Source organism: Marmota flaviventris, chromosome 1 (assembly GCF_047511675.1).
Source record: "Marmota flaviventris isolate mMarFla1 chromosome 1, mMarFla1.hap1, whole genome shotgun sequence".
In the NCBI taxonomy this organism is placed as follows: Eukaryota; Metazoa; Chordata; class Mammalia; order Rodentia; family Sciuridae; genus Marmota; species Marmota flaviventris.
In genome coordinates, this window is record NC_092498.1 from 146,388,991 (window position 1) to 146,412,918 (window position 23,928).

Here is a 23,928-nt window from a genome sequence, read left to right on the forward strand (position 1 = left end):
CCCAGTTGATTCTGCATTCATGAATTCTCTTCTGAGAGACGCACCATTTGGCCAAGGTCTCATTTCCGGGGCCAGCTGCATAATGAAGTCTTGGTGGATGCAAATCACTGAGACAGAGGGTGGTGGCCTCTCCGCGGACTGATCCCTTCCCCAAATCAATGGCAGGGCAATTCCCAGGAAACCCAAGCCCAGGCCATTGCTCCTGCCGGCCTGGAAAGCAGGGGAGAAACTCCTCACTTAAAATAGCAACTCGAAATGTGGGTCCTCTGTTATCTAAGGTTCTGCTTTGAGTCAGGCCACGTAGCAAAAAGACCTCCCTTATTTTCCCTTTGCCTGTCATCCCATGACTCAGGAGGCTGAGGCAGGAGGATCACGAGTTCAAAGCCAGCCTCAGCAACTCAGTGAGACCCTGTCTCTCAATAAAATATAAAAAGGGCTGGGGATGTGGCTCAGTGGGTGAGTGCCCCTGGGTTCAATTCCCAGTACCAAAAAAGAAAATAGAAAGGGATTTAGTAACTCCAGGGTGTGATTCTCAGGCTGGAAAAGGGAGGACGAATTCCTCTTCTCTGAGCGGATGACTGGAGCATGCTGAATGGCATTGCCTGGGAGCCACGGGTCACGGCATCCCCACAGCCTGGGAACGGAGCAGCCAGTAGGTTTCTCTGTGTGCAAACATCCACCCCAGGACCCCCTTCCCCCCTCGGGGAAGCGCCACTTTGAAGCATCTGCACCCTTGCAAACCAGCCCTCTCCTGGGCAGCCTTGAGGAGTCCCGGGATCTGCTCTGTCTCTCCGTTTCCATCCAGGGCTACAAACACAGGGGGCTTCATTTGATCGGCACCAGAGATGTTCAGGGGGCAGGAAAACCCCCGAGTGCATTGAGCTTGGAGCTTAGCATGTGATCCTCTAAGAGCGTGTCCTGTGTGCCAGGTCACCGGGTCATTTACTGTATCCACCCACCCGAGGCTTTGTTGCTTATGGCTAGGGCGGAGGGAAGGGGAGCAGGCAGTTTTTGCTGCTGGGTCCCCAAGAGAAGGGAAGAAAGGAGGTGACGCCCCTCACTAATGGACACACCCTGGGGATTCCAGGGTGTGGTGGGAACAGACAAGACAAAAACCAAGGTCAGATCCAGGGGAAATGGAATCACCTCCTGGTGCCATGGCGCATGCCCACAATCCTAGCAGCTTAGGGAGGCCGAGGCAGGAGGATGGTGAGTTCAAAGCCAGCCTCAGCAACTTAGGTCCTAAGCAACTCAGCGAGTCCCTGTCTCTAAATAAAATATGAAAAGGACCCCTCATTCCAAGCCTCTCTTTCCTCTCCTTGTCCATAAATCTGGAGAGAAATTCAGGAAGAGGCTACCACCAAAGAGCAGCCTCACACGCTGGGGTGTTTCAGCACCGAGGACAGCTGCCACCCGGAGGACAAGGAAGCCCCCAAGCCCAAGGCTTCTGCGTCCTGCAGATCCCATGCCAGGGAGAGGTCATGAGTGAGGGGCAAGGGATTTGCAAAATGTGCATCCATGTAATACACGATTCACTCCCCCATTTCCATTTTTTGCAAAAGACATCGCTGACTTGATCCACATTTCCCTTTTTAACTTTTGCAAACGTCAGGGGATCTGTCTCTGGGTTGTCACCACAAACACCACAGCCTGGTGCCTGAGATGACAGAATGTATTGCCTCAAAGCCATGGTGGATGGACGTCCAGCAGAAGGGCCATGCATCCTCTGAAACATACAGGGGGGTCCCCTCGCCTCGTCTGCCTTCTGGTGGTTGCCGGGAGTCCTTGGCTTGTAGCTGCATCACTCGGATCTCTGCCCATCATTGAGTGCCCATCTGGCCATCTTCCCTCCGAGCTTGTCCCCCTCCTTTTATTATGAAGACATTCGTTTTATTGGATACAGTGTCCACCATACTCCTCATTAGAACTATAGTAACTCTATTTCAAAATAAAGTCACTCTCAGACGTACCAGGGATTGGGACTAACCATGTCTTTTGTGAGTCACAACTCAAGCCACAAATGTCGGGTGTGAAGAAATACCTCTGCACCCGTAAAGGTCAACAATATTAAGCATGGAAATGAAAGTCGGGTTCCACGGTGAGGAGTCGGGGGAGCCCCGGGGAGCTGAAGGACACACGCCTGTCTAAGGCCACAGTAACACGGCCCCACTTGGGGGTGTCTCCCAGGGAAGCTGCAGGTCTGGATTTTCCCGGGAAGCCTGCTGGTTTAAAAAGGTTTGCCTGCCTCTCCAATCAGATTAAATGCATTTGTGAGCAGGGTTGAGCCTGTGAATCACCAGTTTGGAAAATGGAGGCCTAAGGAGATGGGAGAGGGTTTGTTCTCAGGATTAGAAACAGTTCTCTGGGTTGCAGTAGAGTTCAAGGTGAGCGGAGGAGATAAAGAGCAAGCCGGATCCCCCAAGGCCTCCGGGGCTCTCTGGAGTCATGGTGCTGGAAGGAAAATGGAGGGGCACTGATGGGTTTAAGCCAGGGGGAGGCCACGTGGTCAGGCCCCTGCCACCTCTCCTGGACCCCAGTGGGATCTCTCCAGCTCTCTGGGGACTGGGCCCCACCATGCACACTTGTGTCTCCAGGGTCCCCCCCCCATCCAAAGGTCACCTCTCATGTTCCCATCAGATTTGCAAAAGCTCCTGGAGATGGTTCGAGAAGACGCCCGGAGGACCGTCATGATGGAGAACGAGATGCAGAGGAAAGCTCCCAGGTACATGCTCCCGCCTCCTGGGGCAGGGTCAGCCCAGCAGTAATGACATGGACACAAGCTGCCGGTTCTCAGGCATCGGCTCAGCTCTTAACTTGGTCCCTGGGGCTCGCCTCCCTGAATCCTCACAACCACCCTCCCAGGGAGGTGCCCCTGTCTTTATTTTGCAAATAAGGAAACAGGCTCAGACAGGCTAAGTGACATGTTCCAGGTCCCACAGCCAGTGCACGGTCAGGTCACGACTCAAACACCACCCTGGTCCCTGCTCTGCCTGTTGGGAATCCTGTGGCCTTATGTCCACTCTTCTTATGAATATTCATGAGTATGCAAAGTCCATGCACTCGTCATTAGCATGAGAAGTGTCCAGGGTATGAGCCACCTGTAACCCCAGCTGCTCTGAGGCAGGAAGGATTGCAAGTTCAAGGCCACTCTGGGAAACATAAAGAGGCCCCGTCTCAAAAGAAAAGATAGAAAGGGCCAGGGGTGTGGCTCGGTGGTGGAGCACGCGTCTGGCACAGGTGAGGCCCTGGGTTCCATCTTGGGTGCCCTCATCCCAAGGACTCTGATCTTATCCCAAGAGCAACGGGGATCCTTTGAAGGGTGAAGTGGCTCATACACCAGGCTCGAGCCTGAGGTGGTGTCCCTCGGGTGGAAAGCGGCTCCCTAGGACCTCTGACCTCTAAACTCCTCCGAGAGGAGGCAGGCGGGAGTCAGAGTCCCTGCTCAAGAGCAGATCCCTCTGCGCGAGCAAATTACTTCCTGAGAACAGATGAGGCAGGAGAAGAGGCTCATCATCGCCTTCAGCCTGCTGGGATGCCGGCGATGACTTATTGGTTATTGTTATTACCATAATTACAGCTCACCCAGCGCTCGCACCAGCCCGCCCCTCCTCTGCCTCCAATGATGAATCTGTCTGCCTCAGCCTGAACCTGCACTGGGGACGCCGGAAGGTGGCCTTAGAGGCACTCAGAGCCCAAGTCGGCCCATAAGGCCCCGCTGCTGCTGTCCCTGTTTGGCCAGCAACAGAGACAGACAGTAACAGTGAACAGCAGCTCAGCAAGGCTGCTCTTCCTGAGAGCTCACAGCATGAGCACTGGGCTAGGAGTTAGGCTGATAAGAATCCAAACACTGGTGGCCTTTAGACATGTCACTTAGGCTTTTCCTAAACCTTCCAACTCCTCATCTATAAAATGAGATCATAGAGCATGGAAGCATTGACTTTAGAATCAAATATTCTAGGGACACTCTCCCCGCCACCATTTCCTTGCTGTGTGATGTTGGGCAAGCTGCTTTACCTCTCAGATCGGATTGCAATTCTGTCAAAGGAAGCTCTTTAGCAACTGATCCCAAAGGGCTGGGGTGAGAATGACATTATTCTTGTAAAGTATTATGAATGCTATGTAAATAGTGTCTGCTCCCGTGAGTCACTCGAAGCAAAGAGTGAGCTCGTGCATTTTATTTAACGTATAAGCTTAGACCTGGCAGATAGGAAGCGCTCAGTAAACGACAACTGGTAGGGGAGGAGGGATGGATGTTACTTGTATTTCCTACCTCGTGCTCTGTGGAGTCTTTGCTGCACCTTGTTGAGGCAGGTCCCTTAGCTGTCACCAACGCCCCATCTCACTGATGGAGAGGAACAGCCACAAGTGACTTCCTAAAGATCCACAAGGACAAAATCGCACTCGAGCCTGATTCTCAGGGGACCCATCACGTGGCCTCTACATTCAGTTTAATGATAAAATAACCATGGTTACGGAGCAAGCACCTGTTGAAATTCCCCTTCCTCGTTAATTCCTCCGAGGGGAAAACCCCTCCCGCCCGACAGCGGAGATTGAGTCTCCAACACAGAGCCGAAGGGGGCCGGCAAGGAAGCCACCGTTCTCCGTCCCGTCCCTTTGGAATCTTGATTTATTTCTTTCTTGCTTCATGCACCAAATCTGCTCCCATCAAGGTTGACAGAGAATCCTGGGGTTTTGAGGGACCCCAAAAGCCAGCCTTGAGCAGCCTGTGGCTTCAAGGCTGGACTGTCCCCCAGACATGGAAGAAGACAGTGTTTCTTTCAAATTTTCTAACGGTGTTTCCCAAATATGTCTGGAGAGCAGAGTCATTTTGGGGGAGTTTGTGGGAAAACACAAATGTCTAGACCTTGGTGTCCCAGACTCTCCAAAGGCAGCCTCAGGCATGTCAAGGGGACACTGTCACAGGATGCTGGGAATGCTACAGGGCCGTGTGTGTGTGTGTGTGTGTGTGTGTGTGTGTGTGCACGCGTATGCGTGTGAGAGGGAGAGAGAGATTTTTTTTGGGGGGGTGTATCGTTTTAAATGCAGCTTCTGAGGCCCACCCCCAGGCCAGTAGATCCAAATCTCTGGAAACGTGGCCCAGGGTGTCGGCAGGCTCTGCAGTGATTCCTCTGCAGGTGGCCCTGAAGGTCCCCCCTCTGCAAGGACCCTCGTCCCCCCATGGGTGCCCAAGGAGCCTCCGTGTTCAGGGCCTCACTAAAGATCACTCTTGCTTTGCAGCCTCTTGTCGGTGCTCAGACAGACCAAGAGCGACTCTGCCTTCAGGGAGGGGCAGGCCACCCACAAATCCAGGTAGGAAGGCTGCAGCCCCCAACAGGGTTACAGGAGCCACGGCAGAGCTGCCCCTCTGCCAGGCCAAGGGGCACGGGGTGGTAAGGGGCCTGGGTTCCTTCTGGTGACCTTACTGGGAGTGAGCCTCTCCATTGGGGGCTCAGGGTGTGTATCTTGGTGGTTCTCCCCAGCAATTGCATCCCATCAAGTTAAAGCTTCAGCTGAAATCAGGAAGGTGTGGGGCAGGACGACCCCACCGCTCTTTTTTTTTTTTTTAACATTTTTAAAAAATATACGACAGCGGGATGCATTACAGTCTTTATTACCCACAATTTTTCACATCTCTGGTTGTACACAAAGTATATTCACATCCATTCGTGTCTTCATACCTGTACTTTGGATAATGATGTCCATCACATTCCACCATCATTTCTAACCCCCTTCCCCCTCCCTTCCCTCCCACCCCTCTGCCCTATCTAGAGTTCGTCTATTCCTCCCATGCTCCCCCTCCCCACCCCACTATGCATCACCCTCCTTATATCAGAGAAAACATTCAGCATTTGGTTTTTTGGGATTGGCTAATTTAGTATTATCTTCTCTAACTCCACCCATTTACCTGCAAATGTCATGATTTTATTCTCTTTTATTGCTGAGTAATATTCCATTGTGTATATGTGCCACATTTTTTAATCCATTCATCTACTGAAGGGCATCTAGGTTGGCTCCACAGTTTAGCTATTGTGAATCGTGCTGCTATAAACATTGATGTGGCTGTGACCCTGTAGTATGCTGTTCTTTGGTATAGACCAGGAGAGGGATAGCTGGGTCAAATGGTGGTTCCATTCCCAGTTTTCCAAGGAATCTCCAAACTGCTTTCAATATTGGCTGCACCAGTTGCAGTCCCACCAGCAATGTATGATGTGCCTTTTTCCCGCATCCATGCCAACACTTATTGTAGCTTGTCTTCATAATAGCTGCCATTCGGACTGGAGTGAGATGAAATCTTAGTTTTGATTTTCATTTCTTCAATTGCTAGCGATGATGAACATTTTTTTCATATATTTGTTGATTGATTGTATATCGTCTTCTGAGAAGTGTCTATTCAGGTTCTTGGCCCATTTATTGGTTGCCGACCCCTCTTTTTCAAAGATAAATTTTGTAGCCGGGTACAGCACCACACACCTGCCATCCCAGCAGCTAGGGGGGCTGAGGCAGGAGGATCACGAGTTCAAAGCCAGCCTCAGCAACTTAGGGAAGCGATAAACAATTCAGAGAGACCCTGTCTCTAAATAAAACACAAAATAGGGCTGGGGATGTGGCTCAGTGGTCGAGTCCCTGGTACCCCTCACCAAAGGTAAATTTTGTTCTGCATGTTTGAGGTTTCCAACCTGATGTGATAAGACAGCTAAAGATGGACCTGGAGGACTTCAAACTGAGACACCCTCCCCTCTTTACTGGGGTGACTCATGATGGGGTGTGGAGGTCTTCCCAGCTCATTTATTCCTTTAGGAACTATTCTAAGATCCTCTCCAGGTGCCAGGAACCGAGTAGGTATTGAAGCTTCAGTAGCAAACGAAACAAATGTTCTCTGTCCTCCTAGATCTTACTGTGTGGACATTTTGGGGGCCATGGATCCTTGATAGTCTGAGGAAGCCTACGCATTCCTTTCCAGACAATGTCTAGGATGCAGATTTATAAACACATACTATAACTTACAAAGAATCACTGAGATTTCTGTAGTAACATAGATCACTGTATTGCAACCCAAGTTGGCACATAGTAATCTCTGAGCTTCTTTAGCAACGCATTATATAATAAGATGGAACAGCAGGTCTGATAACCACTGTGATTTCGGATTCTTGTTGAGTGTAAATGATTCTTCAAAATATTTCCCACAATTATAATGCGATATACAAATGCCTGTGGTTTCCATTTCAGTTCAAGGCTAGTTAAAATACACATGAAGTTTTTTTTTCCCAAACCTGCATTCACGGGACCCTTAAATTCTGTTCAGGCTTAACAATTGTAGTTTAATAGGGGTGTTGAGCATGTCTCGAATAACCCCATAGTTAACCATAAATCATGACTCAAAAGTGTTGCCAAGGAAAAGCAGACAGGATGGAGAGGGGCCCAACCAAGACTGAGCTTAATGTTTAAGCAGAGACCTGAAGAACAGAGAATTGGCTCCTCTGCGAGGTGGGAATTGGGGATGGTGTTCTAGCAAGGGCATAGCATGTGCAAAGGGCCAGAGGCAGAGGACCTCGAAGGCACTGTGCAAAGACCAGAGTGGCTGAAACTCAAGGAGGAGACAGAGACGGGCACACAAGTCTTGTTTCCCTCTGTTTATCACCAACTAGCTACACCACTGATCTCACCTGCCTCCTTCTCTCTGAGTCACTGTCAAAGCTTTGGAAAGAGAGCCATCTACAGGAAGAAGGTTAGGGCCAACATAGTTCTCCAAAGGACCTATCTGCAGGGCGGGGGCAGTGGAATCCAGCACACAGGCCTTCTGGATATTGTTAGTGAAGCCCTGCTTCCCGTCCAGGTGGGGTAAGGGTTTGTCCGCTGTCAGCCAGACCCAAGACCTCTAGATCCCGTCCCATGGGTTCCTGGAAAAATCAGTAAAGACCAGGACCTTTGCTATGGGGAGGGATCTGAGAGCCAGCCAGGTCTGTGGCCTGAAGAAGTTCCAACGCAAGGTCAGAAAAAAAATAAGACAGTCTTAACGCCTAGAAGCACACAGAGTGGTCGAGGCAGCTGGCCAAGTTTATGGAAAAAATGAAGGGGAGTAAAGAAGGTGCTAGACCTCGGCGCTCAGGCCTGAGCAGGGCCCGGCATCCCCCCTAGGGAACCTGCCCAAGTGGGTCAGGGTGGTGAGGCGCAGGGGGCATGCCGTCGGGGCTCACATAGGCAGGCCAGGCGGTGAGGACAGTCCTCACGGGTGAGGACACAGAGGGGCTGGGCTCTGAACTCAGCCCTGTCTGCCTGCAAAGCAGAGTCACCCTGGCACTGTGCAGAAGCAGAGGGCAAGGTTGGACCAAGAGTCCAGGCATTCAGGCCTTGCTCTGGAACCTAAACCAGGGAGGACTGGGGCAGGTGGACAAGGAGCCCCGAGGGCGTCCAGGGCAGCGGGTGGGCAGGAGCAAAGGCCTGGAGTTCTGGAGCCTCAACCATCCCCTGGCCTGGATCCTGGGGGCTGGCAGGAGCCAGGCGAACCCCCTTCTTGTGAAAAGCAGACTTGGGGCAACTTGAAACCATGCCTTGGTGTTTCAGTGAGAGATCGAGCTCCACCGGCGGGGAAAGCCACACCCAGATAGTCCAGAAGAAGGCGAAAGGGTGAGTCCGATGAGCGGGGGGCAGACTGACTGCGATGGCCACACCCTCCTGCCTCCCCCCCCCCCCCCGGGGTGATCCAAAGCAGACAGACTCCCTGAAGTCGCCGGTAGCACCGAAGGACCAGGGGATCCCCCAGGACAAAGGGCTCCTAGGGAGGCTGAGCCTGAATCCCACAGCTTTTCAAGTCCCTTAACATTGTCTGGGAGCTAGTGACCAGTTGTCTCAGTTTCAGGCTCATTTAATAAGTCCCCAAACACCAGCTCGATGCTGTTGAGGAGCCCAATCCTTCCTACGCCCAGCGGGAGGCCGAGGGAGGCCCGGGGTGAAGGCGGAAAGCCAGGTGGGCGCAGGGAATCCCCACTCCAGACACCTGGGGATGCAGGGAGGCGACAGCAGGAGCCCTGGGCCCCATCCGCCAAGCCCTTCTTCTGTGCGCCCACAGCCGGGCCCCCCGTGACATCGTCCTCTGCAAAAGCGGGCTCTGCAGCAGCATGAGGGCCAGGTTCTACAGTGTGGCCCAGGAGGCCGGCTTCTGCCTGCAGGACAAGATGGAAATCTTCATGAAGTAAGGGCATCGCTCCACCTGCCCACTCGAGGGGCATTTGTCTGGTACCTGTGTGCCCACCAGGGGACAGGTACTGGGGCCACAGCCCAGTCCCAGAAACATGCATCCCCTCCTCTCGGGGAGTCGATGGTCTCCTGGAAAAAAATTGGGTGAAAATTAAATAACTGCGCCTATAAATAGAGCTGAACACGTTCCAATCACTCCATATGGGAAGAAAGCAGGGCGCCATGTCAGGGGAGGGGGGGAGAGAGAGAGGAGGGAGGAGGGAGAGAAACCTAACTTAGGTTGGGTAATCAGGAAGTCCTCTCTGAGGACCCACTGCAGGATGAGGCCCGGGTGGCATCAGGCCAGGGGGCAGGAAAAGTGCTCACAAGGTTCCAAGAAGGGGCTGGGGAGCTTGAGTACGGTGAGTCAGGCAGCAAGGGCCGTGCATCCCGCAGAGCCAGGAAGGCCGCCGTTGGAACTTGATTTCAGATTGCCAGGGGCCGCTGCAGTCTCCTCTCTCTGGCAGCCCAGTAGCTGCCCTCCTTCCTAGCCTGCCCCCCCCCCCGCCTGCAATGACCCTCTGTCACACGGACTGAGGGCTGCCAGGTGACCCTGTGCTCTCTCGTCCGTTCAGAACGGATCAAACGATGCTCTGGGCCGGGGGTTTAGAGAAGGCTGACCCCGGATGTGACCTTCTGGAAGCTCCTGGTCTTGGGGGGAGACAGATGAATAGATAAGAAGCCGCTGCACAGGGCCCTGAGCCAGGAGCTCAGCCAGGCAGAGGGCTAAGGGGACGCAGGACAGGGAGGCCCTTCCTGATCTGGGACAGCCATCAGAACCGTCTTTCTGGAGGGAACAACATTTTCTGTTTAATAAAAACAGATCATTCCAGGGCACTGCCTCGGTCAGAATATTCCAGAGAACCATGGGCCAGTCGTGGGCCTAAGAGGTCTGTATTTGTGTACTGTTTGCCCCTCATGAAAAACCTACAGGGCAAGGGTTGCCTGTAATAGCAACCTATTAGACCACTTTATAGCTGATAGAAATGACATCAGAAATGTCTCTTGTCAAAGGTGATCCCCCAAGTGCCTAAACAGTAAAGGTAAAATTCAAACACCGAACTGGAAAGTGAACAGGGAATAGAGTTCCCATTAAAAGCCACAGCAAAGTCCCAGAAGCCAGAAAGGGCACAGTAAGGCAGGGAACAGCCAGCAATCAGGTGTGGCTGGGGCTTGGGATGCTTGCAAGGCGATCAGAGAGCATGACAGAGGCCAGATCATAAGAGGCTTTACCAGCCCACCCATGGAGGTTGAACTCCAGCTCAGAGACTTTGATCGTGAGCCAAAGCATAAAGTTCTAGGAGAGAAGGAATGAGAAGGAGGGTGAAGATGCTGGAAAATGTTGTAGGGGCCGAGGAATAACTGGAGCTTGGAAAGCCAAGTCATTCTAAGCGACTTATTCTGAGTAAAATGGAAGCCACCGAGCATTGTATACAAAGAATTGAGGCGATTATATTTATAATACAAATTGACCTTGGAGAAATAGAACAGGCACAAAATGCTAAGGGGAGCGGCAAAGAGATGAACCAACATCAGTTGGTTGAATGAGTCAGACATGAAGCTCAATTCCCTACAGATGTGATTTAATCTTCACGTCCGAGTCCTAGGGACCACCCTCAGCCCCATTTTACAGATGAGAAATCAGAAGCTGGTAGGGGACGGGAGCCAAGGAAGAGGCCAGTTCAGCAAGAAAGGCATTTCAGGACCTTGGAGAGAGCCATGCCGTTTCGCAGCAAAAGCCTCATCACAGACTAAGGCGGAGCTGCGATTCTGCCCCCAGTGCTGAATTGGAGCAAATTGTATCCCATGTTTAGAATTAAGTCAAAATGAACCCCAACCTTATGTATAACTAGAATGCATAAATAAATTTTTTTTAAAGAGAGGAGTAGTGAGGGTTATGAAAGGCCTCAGCCAGGCGCAGTGGCGCACACCTGTCATCCCAGTGGCTCGGGAGGCTGAGGCAGGAGGATCCCGAAGTTCAAAGCCAGCCTCCGCAAAAGCGAGGCCCTAAGCAGCTCAGTGAGACCCTGTCTCTAAATAAAATACAAAGTAGGGCTGGGGATGGGGCTCAGTGGTTGAGTGCCCCTGAGTTCAATCCCGAGGACCCAAAGAAAGAAAGGCCTCGGGGAGGAAAAGGTGTGTAAGTCGATCTCGAAAGCGGGTAGGACCGTCAAAGGAGGAAGGCTCTGACGCTTCTCCCTCTTTCTCACACCCCTAGGCGCCAGGAAGAGAGAGGACTCCAGAAGTTCAATTCTTTTGGCCGTGCCTCCACTTTTCAAAAGGACATGTCCAAGATGCGACATCAGATCTCCTTGGTCAAAGGAGACGCACAAGAAATTGCAGACCACTGGTAAAAATCCCGAGGACAAGGCGAGAGGGTCAGAGGGGCCGGGCTGTGAGTGCAAGGTCAAGGCCCATTCGGTCTCTTCCAAGGTGCAGAGAAAAGCATCGCCACCCTAAACTGTCACTGGCCACCAATTAGGTGGCACCCAAAGAGGTTAATTTCAGAGAGCACGAGTCAGAACCCATCAGTTTCTGGACCACGGGGAAGACCACCTGCTGTGTTCTCTGCTCTTACCTTCTGATGGCCCCAGGGGAGGGGCAGGTGAAACAGCCCAACCTAAAACCAGTCTACAGACTTTGAGGTCTATGAGGTGGTCCCCAAATAATTTAAAACCTTAAAGACACAAACCCAGGTAGGAGTGTCCTAGGAACCCTGTGCCCCTGTGCTGGGTGAGGATAAGTGACCAGAAGCAAACCAGGTATGGTGGTGCACACCTATTATCCCAGCAGCTCAGGAGGCTGAGGCAGGAGGATCTCGAGTTCAAAGCCAGCCTCAGCAACAGCGAGGCACTAAGAACTCAGTGAGACCCTGTCTCTAAATAAAATACAAAGTAGGGCTGGGGATGGGGCTCAGTGGTTGAGTGCCCCTGAGTTCAATCCCGGTGACCAAAAAAAGTAACCAGAAGCAACATGGTGAGTTTTGGAGTCTTATTGAACCTCAGTGGGCACCATGGTCAACATGGTCTGTGTACTTCAAAATAACTAGGAGAGAGAAGGCTGAGTGCTCTCAGTGTGAGGTGATGGATATGTTAAATATGCTTTTGGGGTCATCACACATTGTATACACCACGTACTGGAATGTCCCGCTGTACCCTATAGATAAGTCCAATTATTATGTGATGATTAAAAAGCAAAATGAAAGGTTTAAGAAAGGAAATACACACCAGACTGGGAATGCAGCTCAGTGGTAGAGAACATACGTAGCATGTGCAAGGCCCTGGGGTAGATCCCCAGCACAAGGAAAGGAGGAAGGAAGGAAGATCAACAGCCCTCCCCTAAAAAAAAAAAAAAAGCAGTATGAATTAACTGATTACTAGACTGAAAGCTCCACCCTACTCAGGTTTAATGAATTATTTTATTCCTACCCTCAAATCCTTAAGGGTACCTACTAACCCCATTTCACAGACAGGGAAACTGAGACTCAGAGAGGGCAATTAATTTACTCAAATTAATAGTAAATTTGATAGTAAGAGGTAAATTTAAGATGTAAGTCCCTTATCTGGCCCCAGTCTGTATGCTCATTTGCAATTCAGAATTAGGGTTCAATGAACTGGGATATCGTGAACCCCACCAAGATCCAAGAGTAAGATGAGAAAGTCCGAAGATGTACCCCAAATTCCTCCCCTGATTTAATACTGCAGATCAGGAGCTTACAAAGCAGGTCCCTGAGGTCTCAGCAGAGTTCTGGGGCCTTCCACGGTGCCTCATGCTCCCGGGGGATGATGCATATCTACACATAATGGCATTTATTCACGTCTCCTGGTGTAGAATGAAATCTCCATGAGCACAGGGACTTTGAGTATGGGAAGCATGCGTTTCTCACAGTAGGGGTGCTCGGTAATTTTAACCGGAAAGACTTAGTCAATGACTTATCTCAGCACCGTGCTCACCAGGTTGCCGTTGATCTGACTTTACTCTTACTGTGGTGGGCACTTCCCTCCCCCGTTAGGATGCCCAAAGTTTCCAACATTAGCAAAGGTGGCTGGATCCCACCGGGCAGGATCGGCATTGATTTCTCACCGCGATGCCTAGACGTGAGTCTGTCTGTGACTCTCTGTTTCCGTTCCCCACATCTCCCCCGAGGAGTAGAGAGGTAGGTTAGACCAGGGTAGGGCGGAAGCTACCATTCCCTTCCTCTTATGCTCATCATCATCTCCAAGGTGAGCACCTCCCGATTCTGGGACTCATCCCTTGGATGTGTCCACACACCCTGGGCTGATTAACCCTCAGGAGAGCAGCTTCAGAATCCTTCAGATTTCCAATCTCCCCCTCCTGTCTTCTAGTTTTCCTGCTTGATTTAAAAAAAAAAAAAAAAGAAAAAGAAAAGAAAAGAAAGAAACTAAACTCAAATGCATCCCTTGAAACCATGTCCTTAGCCATTTTCTAATGGAACACGAGTTGCGTTCCAGCTTTTCCCAACCCTGAGGACAAGCACTCCTCCTGATTCGTGGGCCATTAACATTTAGGATGGATCAAAGGTCCTCAGACCGAGTCTCACGTTGCCCTGGAGACACTCCATGAGTGACAGAAGTGGTGGAGGAGAATCCACGGGGCCCAGATCCCCCGGCCCCCCGGTGCCCCCTAACGGGCCCTGTCCTCTGGAATTGAAGGTACTTTGACCTGTTGTCCAAACTCCCTGAGGATCTGAAGAGCTTCCGCCCCGCCAAGAAGATCCTGGCCAAACTGCAGAAGTTTGGGGAGAACCTGGACCTCAGGATCCGGCCCCACGTCCTCCTGAAGGTGTTACAGGAGCTGAGAATCTGGGAACTGTGCTCCCCAGACGTGGCTGTGGCTATTGAGGTAACCCCTGTCCCCTCCCCCCGCCCCCATGCCGTGGTTGCCTTCATTCCGCCATCTGTCAACCCGAAGGCGTTTATTATAAGTGCCGGGGACACAGGGAGCAAGAGACACGAAGACCCCTGCCTCCCAGGAGCCTACGTCCCCTAGAATTACCACATGACCTTGGTTGTTGGTCTCCGACTCCAAGGGACATTAGATTCTACATCAGCGGGGTCCCCTGGAACCTTAGAGGCTTCGAGGACAATCGTTGTAAGAAGCAACTCCAAATCCTGCCACTGCAAGTGTGGTCCCTGGGCTTCCCCTGGGTGGTGGGGAGAAGGGGAAAATCTCAGGCTACCATCCCAGAAGTCACATTTCAGGGGGCAGGGGGTGTCGCATACCGAAAAAAGTCTGAGGAGCTGAGGTCTAAAGTAAACTAGTGGCACCTACCTTAACCAGGACGACAGCAGAAGGTGACTTTTAAGCTGAGACCTGAACCATGAGAAGACAGCACCATGTAGACAGGGGAAAGAGCAGGTCAGGAAGAAGGGACACCCTGTGTAAAGGCCACCAAACAGGACCCGGCTTGACTTGGAGGAATTCCTGACCATGCATGGCGATAGCTGAGGTGTCCAGGAGGGGCATGGTTCCACGGGTCCTGGAGAGGTCAGTCCACACCCACCTCTGAAGGTCAGGGTGAGGACTCAGGTCTCTGTCTCAAGGTGCTGAGGAACCACTGAGTGGCTTTCAAAAGTCCTCGACCATCAGAAGTTTCCAGAGCTCTGTCCGCCATCAGAGGCACGAGCCGTGAGGACTCCAGAGTGAGGGGCAAACAGAGGTTTAAGGCCCACCCTTCATTTTATGGGATGGCCTGTGTGCATTTCCATAAGGCACTCAGTGACTCCAGATAAAGAAGTGACTCAGACGGGGACTTTCTCCAGCTGGACAGGCTTTGGGGATCTTGGCGTCTCCACCCCGGGTCAGCCCTGCCTTCAGATGACCTGGGTGTGTGTCTGTGTAGAAGGGCAGGGTCAGGTGTCCAGGGTCCCCTCCCCATACCCTGCGAGGCTCTGAAAGACTCCGGCAGGCAAGGCCGGAACTACCTTGAGGGTGACGGTCCACCTCCTACCTGCCAGTCCTGAGCCACCTTCTGCCTGCCAGCTTGGGGGGTGCATGGGAGAGAGATCCAAGTGAGTCCAGAGCCCTGGCTAACAAAACTCGGCATGCTCCTCCCCAGAGCGAGCATCACGCAGCCTCTGATAACCCGGATCTGGGGGCTCTGCATCTAGAGTCGACATCAAACACTACATTTTGTGTGCCTTCAACCCTTTCCTGAAAAGCAAGCCCCATACTGTCACCAATTCTCAAAGAGATCTATGAACCGAAAAAATATAGATATAATAGTATGAGAGCAAGTGACTTTTTAAAATGATACGAAGAAGTAGAAAAGAAAGGGAGAGGCATGTTATCCAGGTTTTCCTGCCCTCCTCAAATCTCCTTGGGTCAAAAGTAACAAAGGGGGCTTAAAATTATCCTGTTGAGCGAGGAGACTGCAGAGAAGGGCCCTCTTCCCAAAAAGATCAGCCCAGCCCGATGCTCCAGGCATTATGAATGAATGAATAGTTAAGTGCATCCTGGGGCCATGCGTCTTGGTGACAAATCTTCTGGGATCCTAGCGGGGAGGCAGGGGAGGGTGGTGGGTTCTAGTTTCCAAACCAAATTCTGAGGTTGCCACTGTATTTGACCCACAGTTTGTGCGAGAACACATCGTCCACATGCCTCAAGAAGACTACATCAGCTGGCTGCAGAGCCGGGTCAACCTACCCCTCAGGCCCCAGAACGCCCTAACAGAGTCTAGGCCTGCAGTGACCAACAGTCCCAGCGTCTGAGGCCAAGCCCAAGCCATGTCCCTACATCCCTAGACCTTTGCGCTTGCTTCCTGCCTGCCCTCACAGGTGCTTGTTAAGATGCAGTAAGATCATCAGAAGACTGGCCTCCGACACCCTTCTAGAGTGAGATTCCCACCCCAGCCCCGGCCCAACCTCCAGTCTGATTCTATCTACTTCTTCTACAGATTCCTTCCCCCCTATTCCTTGTCCACAAATTTGGGATAATAAAATTGACCTGGGTCTTTGATGTCTGAATGGGAAAGCGTTGGAGCTGTGGGATTTGGGTACAGTATTCAGGTCCTAATGATAATCATAGTGACCGTTTATTGAGCTGCTGTTATGTAACAGGCCCCGTGATAGTGCTTGGCTTAGAGGATATCATTGGAATCTCACAATAATTTGGTTAAGTAGGAACCCAATTCACACCACTGGGATTAGAATGTATTTCTCAACATTATATATACCATCTTGAATGAATGGATGGAAGGAAGGAGGGATGGATGGATGGATGGATGGATGGATAAGTGGATGGATGGATGGATGGATGGATGGATGAATAAGTGGATGGATGGATGGATAGTGGGCAGATGAAGGGTGGATGGACAGATGGATGGATAGACTGAGCATTCCCCAACAAGGCAAAGGTATGCAAGAAAATCTTAGCCATAAGCATAGTCATCTATTTTCTGGTGGTCTTGGTTGCAGCACAAAGCTTATTTTCAAGCTCATCTCACAACGTAGCAGGGCTCATTGCCTTTTAACCTCTTTCTCATCTTGGTCTGTGCTCGCCCACCTTCTCAATAAGTTACAGGAACCATAGGCCTTTTAACTCTCTCAGTGATGGCAGAGCCAAATAATCAACCAAACAACTGGCCTTGGTTTGCAGTTGTCACGGTTATCAGAGCATTCGTCGAGTCTGGCCTTCGACCTCTCCCCTGGACAATGGTCAAGTGGTGAGAACTGGAGAGACACCTCAGTGCCAGCAACATCTCGCTCCCCCACTCACCTGCTCGGTCACATACTCGTTCATTATGGACATTTATCAAGAGCCCAGTAGGCACCAACCAAGTTCGAGGCGCAGCAATGAACAAGGCAGACACAATCCCACTCTCGTGGCGTTTCCATGGAGAAAGACAAGTCAACTAAATGTGCAGATGGGTCACATACATTACGCACTCCCCACGGAGCTGCCCTGTGTCTAAAAGAACACTGTGAGGAGCTATTTTCTGTGTAAAGAGTTGGGATAGTCCATAAGGAGATGGCGAGATTCAGAGACTGTAGACATCTGTGTAATAAATAGGCATTTGAGTGAGAGGAAGTAGGGAAGAAAGGAGATCCTCACCCCCCAAAAAATGCAGAAGAAGTGGAGGAGAACAAGCAACGTTAAGAGTGAGCTGAGACCTGGAGAGACACCAGCCAGGTCCCCTGAGAGTGGCTGACAAAGGATCTCTAAGAACTACGGGGCGGACCAACCCCTCCACCCCATCACTTGGACCTTCAGTGATCTCTGCCACACACCTAGGTGTCTCCTGGGGGCGAAGCTTTGAAGAAATAAAGGAAATGGGGGGGCGTGTTCTAACCCTGGGGAAGGGCATGAGGGACCCAGAGCAGGAACTGAAGGAGCCAAGGTCAGAGAGAGTCCTGTTCAGGAGCACACTAGATTTATAGAAATCTTGAATGTACATTTGACTTCCCACTCAATATGAGATGGAGACTCAGCCAAATGGACAGTTATCTCCAAGGTCAGGTGACCATCGCAGAACCAGTTCCACAGTGTCAAAGTACAAGGAGACCCCCCAGAGACTAGGAAAGGGGGTGCTGACTGCTACCTGAGGTGTGAGGCTTTTGAGAGGAAGCGAGGATACCTGGAGATGAGTGGGGGTCGTTCTGAGGAAGAAGGGTGGGCAGGTCGAGGAGGGAAGGATGTTCCAGGTGAGGGAAGAGAATGTCAAAGTCCTAGCATGAGAGACACGGGAGTTGTTAGCGGAGGAACTCAATCAAGTCCTGCTGGACGACGTTGCAGATTAGAAACACAGGACAGAGGGAGATGAGGAGGAGAGGAAGGAAAGAAAGGTATAAAGAGAATAAGAGGAGGTAGGTTTTAAGCCTATTAAGTTGGAGATGCCCGGGGGACCACTGGGTGGAGGGCCGCACAGGTGAGGAAACTTGACCTCAGCACCCCCTCAAGATGGCTAAGGTAAGAAGTGAGAGGAGCGGCCAAGGGAGAGAGGGAGAGAGGCCCTTGAGGACAGAGTCACATTTACTGAAAGGCCACCCTGTTCCGGACACAACGTTTGACACGGGTTATCACATGCCACTCCCACAACCCTTCAAGGCCAGGCTCTTGTATTTTAATTTTTAACAGATACATAAAAACGTAAAAATCAGAGCCGGTCACAGTGGCGCACACCTGTAGTCCCAGCAACTCGGGAGGCTGAGGCAGGAGGATCTCAAGTTCCGGGCCAGCCTCAGCAACTTAGCAAGAACCGGTCCTAAAATAAAAAATGAAAAAAAAAAAAAAAAACCGCTGAGGATGTAGCTCTGTGGTAAAATACCTCTGAGTCCAATCCCCAGGACCGCAAAAAAGAACCAAAGAAAGAAAGGGAGGAAGAAAGGGGTATCATGATGTTTTTATACATGTACACATTGTAAAATGTTCTGATCAGGGAAAACATACCTATCTCCTCTAATGTTATTACTTTCTGGCAAAAAAAAAAAATGCAAAACCCTTCTTTCTAGATTTCTGGAATACACAGTGTGGAACGGTATCTAGAGTCACCCTACCATGCCACAGCACAGCAGAGCTTCTTCCTCCTATCTTAGTACCTACCCATCTATCAACCCTACCCCAGCCCTCCCTCCCCCCACGTCCAGCTTGGCTGTGAATCCCCTACAGTTCCCGGCTACCCCTGAGCCCCAGCTCTTGCTACTATAATACAAGGAGGTCATGAAAGTTATCGTGCCTTTGGAATCGTGCCCAAGGAGTGGCTCTAGCAGGGTGGCTTTTGGGCATTGCATTAACTCACGTTTGAACTGCTTCCAGTTCTCACGGTGTCTTCCCATCTGATGTTTACAGTGTCTCTCCGAGGTGGGCTCTAAGATAATCCCCATTTTGTAATTAAGCCTATCGAGCCTTAAGGTTGTTTGCTGGCAGCCACATACAGGTAGGTGGCAGAGACCAGTCTAGAATGAGGTCTGTCTGTCCAGGACACAAGATTTACTCCACCCGCCTGCATGGCACTTTCTGAGCCTCTTGCTCAGAGCTGTAGCTCCATCTAGTGGCCGCTATTAGTATTTCTTCCCCTCAGCGCCCTTCAGTAAAATGTAACCACCCTGACAGAAAGAGAAGGCAATTGTTAGCAACAGCAAGACCTGCTCTGCTTGGACAAGAAGAATTTATTCAAGCAAAGGAGACTTTAATTACAAATATTTGGGGGACTAGATGGTGACCACACATCATCATCTACCATTTCTCAGGCTCAAAGAGTCACAGGGAGAAATATTTTTGCTATGAGTCTCTTCTTTAGATTTCTAATTGAACACCTACTATATGGCAGGCCGGGTCTGTGTTAGACTCCCCAGGAGTCTGTTCTTCTGCTCTGTGCCTTGTGTATCTTTCCAGGGATGTTCTGTTCACAGGCAAGCAAAAGCATCTTAAATTAATTAGCTAATAAATTTAAAGCATCTATTATGTACTGACTGTATGCCAGGTACTGCTCTGAATAATTTGCATGTCAATCTTGGTTTAACTTCAGCACAACCCTATAAAATAGGTAATATTCTGATCCCTGTGGTGTAGCAGAGGAAACTGGGGGTACAGAAAAGTCGAGAAACCTAAGCTGTTACATGTAGGGTAATGTCGGGTAAAAATTTAATGCATGAAAATGTTCTGAGCGCCTCATTAGTTCATTCACTAGTTGAGTCCTTGTAACCAGCATTACTCTGTGAAATCAGCGTTACTCTACAAAGCCAAAGCTCAAATCCCGGTCATCTTGAGGTTTTGCAAAACGACTTCCTACTTAGCTGCCTCTCTGCTTATTTAGATGCTTTGCCCTGGAGGTTCAAATGGACCGTGTTGGTGGGGCTCAGAGTCATAACTTTAGTGGTAATACATCTCAAAAGCCTTTTACATCTTTTGAAGGATAAGTATATCCATTAGCACCACGAGAGCATCAGAGCAATCCTCTGAGACAGGACGAAGCCGATCTCACACTTCAAAGATCTGACACACCCAGGAACTCGAGACCTGACCTTGGTCCTCTGACTCTGGAGCTTTCTCTGTCACACTAGGCTGGGAGGCCAAAGAACCCAACCCAGGGACTCTACCAAAGCACCCTGGGAGGACAAAGCTCCCTTAGTTTTCATCTCAGAATAGCTTCCCCCTCCCATGACACACAGAGAGTTGTTTTAATCTGTCTCTCTAATTAGATGGAGGCTCCAGGAGAGAGGTAGCTACCTTATTTACCAATGCACTACCAGCACCTATCACAAGGCTCCTGGAATCAACTGAATGGATGGATGAAAAGATGGATGGATGGACAGATGGATGGATGGATGGGTGGACGGACAGATGGACAGATGGTTGATTAAATTGATGAGTATATGAATAAATGGATGTGTGTGTACATGGAAGGATGGAGGGATGGTTGGACAAATGAGTAAATGAAGGGATGGATGGTTGGTTGAACGGATGAGTATACGAATAAGTGGGTGTATAAGTAGATGGGGGATGGAGGGATAGAAGGATGGGTAAATAGATAAATGAATGGATGGGTGGGTGGATGGATGGGTGGACAGATGGTTGGTTGAACTGATGAGTATATGAATGATTGTATGTGTGTGTAGATGGAGGATGGAGGGATGGAAGGATGGATGGAGGGAGGGAGGGATAGATGGATGGGTGGATCAACGGATGGATGGATAGATAAATGGATGATTGAATGGAAGGATAGATGGATGGGTGACTATAAGAGAAACCAAGAGGAGTCATGGTCAAGGTCATTGGTCTCATGGAGATTCCCCAGATTCCCACTGCCTTCTGGGAAATAGAGATATCCATGAAGCTGGTATATATATCAGATTGTCCCTTCTGGTGGGGATCAATGGTATAAGAAATAAGACCACAGCCCCATGTCCTTAAGCAAAGCCAGCACAGATAGTTCTCCCAATGACTCACCAGGTCAGTGAGCACAGAACCAAAGGGTTCCTTTTCCCCTTAGACTTCTCAAAGTAGAAGGTCTGCTTTCAGAACATCCCACTTAGGCCTCCCATCCCTTGCCTTAAGCCAACAAATGCGCCCCGCCCTTATCTCAAGCCACTCTCCAGGTTCGGATGCCCTTTGAGATGACACCCATTACTGCTGGTGCCACCCGTCAGCCGTCTCTCATTCTTCCTTGGCTATCAGTCCTCACGTTGTCCAAGTGTCCGCTCCTTCCCGTGGGAACCAAGGTAAATCTTGATGGGTCTAATTCCATATGGAAATTGCATTTCCCAAGCTAGGATTGGCATGTGACCCGGGTTTGCCAAAGAGATGAGAGACACCTGAGAAAAGTTTCTCTCTTTTGAAAGATGGATGCAGGAGGAAACAGCCATGGGATTTACCCTGCGTTGTGCAGGCACCTTGCTGACAACAGGGGGCAGGTTTAAGAGAATGTCCTCGGTGGGGACCTACCCTAATGGGCAGCGGTTCAGCCTCTCATCGCCTCAGACAGCTGAGTCTGGATTTTCTACCACTTGCCATTGAAGGCACCCAGTTGTAGAAACTCAGAAGAGCAGCATTCTCTCTCTCTTCTCCCCCAAGAAGCATCTGCTCTCTTAGCAGCCCTTTGAATGCTGACTCCCTTTTCCACAAATCTCAGAGGAAGCCTTGTACCCTTTTGAGCAAGATGTCATCACGCCAGAGAGAATCCAGATTGGCCATGCGTTGTGACCTTGGGAACAGCCCTGAGTTTATGCTGATGAGGTGACCCACAGAGAGGCCCAAGATTTAGTTTGATGTCAGGGTCGGTCACACCCAGAAGATCAACAACGTGATTAAGGTCAATTCAGGTAGGAGATATCCATTCATCCTGTCCTTGGGGGAGAGGAGAAAGACGGGAGGTCAAGTTTAGTCCCGTGGCCAATGAATCCATCAAGTGCATAATGAAGACTTTGTAATAATTAAGGGGGAAAATAAAAGCCCCGAACATCCGGAGCTCCAGGGAGCTTCCCAGTTTGGTAATTACACACCAATCTGCTTGCTGGGACACTGACACATTCTGAAAATCTGGACACTTCATGTTTGCGATGCTCCCAGAGCAGATCCCATAAAGCTCTTAATTTGGATGGTTTTGATTTGTGCCCTTAATAATAAAACTAATCATCGGCATGGTGTTTTGCTGAGTTACGTGAGTTGTTCTAAGTGAGTTGGGAATCTGAGGAGCTGGTGGGAATGTGCTAGAATCCTAGGCTAAAGACCAGACTCAGGGGATGTGACAAATCCAGCCACTTGCCCCCCAAAACCAAACAGAAGAGGTAATGGTGAAAATCAGGACAGGAACTTGAATCGGTGCCACTGCAGCCAGGAAGACAAGGGATCCCGTCCTCAGCCTGTCTTCCAGGGACTGACAATGACTTTGAGGTTTCTTGGTAGAAAGGGTTATGAGGGCCAGGGCTGGGGGAGCTTCTCACAGCTGCACTCTTAACCTTGAGAGTTGATCTAATGCTGGGCAGTTTGCATCACAATGGCTTTGCAAGAAGAAAACTGTGATCCAGATAAAGTAACACAGACTCCCAACCCTATGACTGAGCCTCTGGCCCAAAGAAGCCCTAATTCAAAGGTGCAAAACAGCCCGTTTGTACCTGCCTGCTCCCTCTTCTTTAGGAAGCAACCTCACTCCCACCCCAACACTCATTCCCTGTGGATTCCAACCCCAGGCACCGTTATGTGACCAAGACCTGGTCAGTCCAAATGGCTCACTCAACATAATCCAATCAAACTCAACCCCTGAACCTCTAACAGGACTGGAAGAGAGAACACGGAGTGTTCTCTCTTGCTGACTGTAAGATAAAACAAACTGAGGGATTGGGGGAGTCACCACACAGAGACACAACCAGCAAAGAGAGAAAACCAAAGCTGATCCACGCAGCCAGAAAGAGGTCAAGTCTTGGTTACATCACCTGAGCAGCAGGACCCAGCCAGAACTTTGAACCATTCAGTTATGGGAGCTAACCAATTCTCTTTTCTGCTTAGGCCAGATTCCATGTGATTTCCTTCCTTTGCAATAAGATGCCTGATTAATGCAAAGGAGAAAACCAAAGGATCTGTGTGTGAGCACAGCTAAGTTCCAGATGCCCCTGAGGAAAGCCCCCTTCCTCTAATAGGTCTGGTGAGACAGCAGGGGAGAGAGTCCTCAATAATAGACGGTGCAGGTAAAGCGAAGAGGAAATCCTGAATTAAACTCACAACATCCATCAGGAGAAAAGGGAAAGGCTAAGAATGCAGATGTTTTATCACTCAGTTATGCAGCAGGTGTGAAAGTGCCAATTTGGATTTAAAAGAGCATGAAACCAATGCGGGGGGGTGGGGGGTGGGGGGGATTGTTATCAGTGCCAACCCTTATGTATCTGCCTCTGTGGAACGAGGGGCTGGATAAGTGAATTTCCTAGCTCAGTGGTCTCCAAAGTCGGGGGTGGTGTGCAAATCAGCCCATTAGGGAGCAGAAGAAAATATTGGAACATATATTTACTGCTATCCTCGTGGAAGGGTGCTTTAAACTTTATTGGTAGTTTAGCTGCAGATTGACTCTGACACCCTATTTGGTCTATACTGAGAATGGCACCATCTGTCGGGTATCCTTCAAAGAAGGAAACCCAAGGGGAAAGGAGAGTTTCTCCTTCAATATGAAGGTAGGATGGTTTAGATACGAGGTGTCCCTCAAAAGCTTGTGTGTAAGACAATGCCAGAGTTTTCAGAGGTGAAATG

The 23,928-nt window shown here is 50.3% G+C and overlaps 1 protein-coding gene across 1 annotated transcript in view; it reads left to right on the forward strand.

The window, feature by feature from the left end:
* Ccdc60 (coiled-coil domain containing 60) overlaps nucleotides 1-15,965 on the forward strand; it is a 137,811-nt gene extending 121,846 nt beyond the window's left edge. The window contains exons 8-14 of the mRNA XM_027923236.2: nucleotides 2,638-2,722; nucleotides 5,239-5,310; nucleotides 8,563-8,625; nucleotides 9,068-9,190; nucleotides 11,453-11,584; nucleotides 13,908-14,097; nucleotides 15,828-15,965. Coding sequence (XP_027779037.2) covers nucleotides 2,638-2,722; nucleotides 5,239-5,310; nucleotides 8,563-8,625; nucleotides 9,068-9,190; nucleotides 11,453-11,584; nucleotides 13,908-14,097; nucleotides 15,828-15,965 — 803 coding nt within the window. The remainder of the gene's footprint in view (nucleotides 1-2,637; nucleotides 2,723-5,238; nucleotides 5,311-8,562; nucleotides 8,626-9,067; nucleotides 9,191-11,452; nucleotides 11,585-13,907; nucleotides 14,098-15,827) is intronic.
* Nucleotides 15,966-23,928: the final 7,963 nt, after the last annotated feature.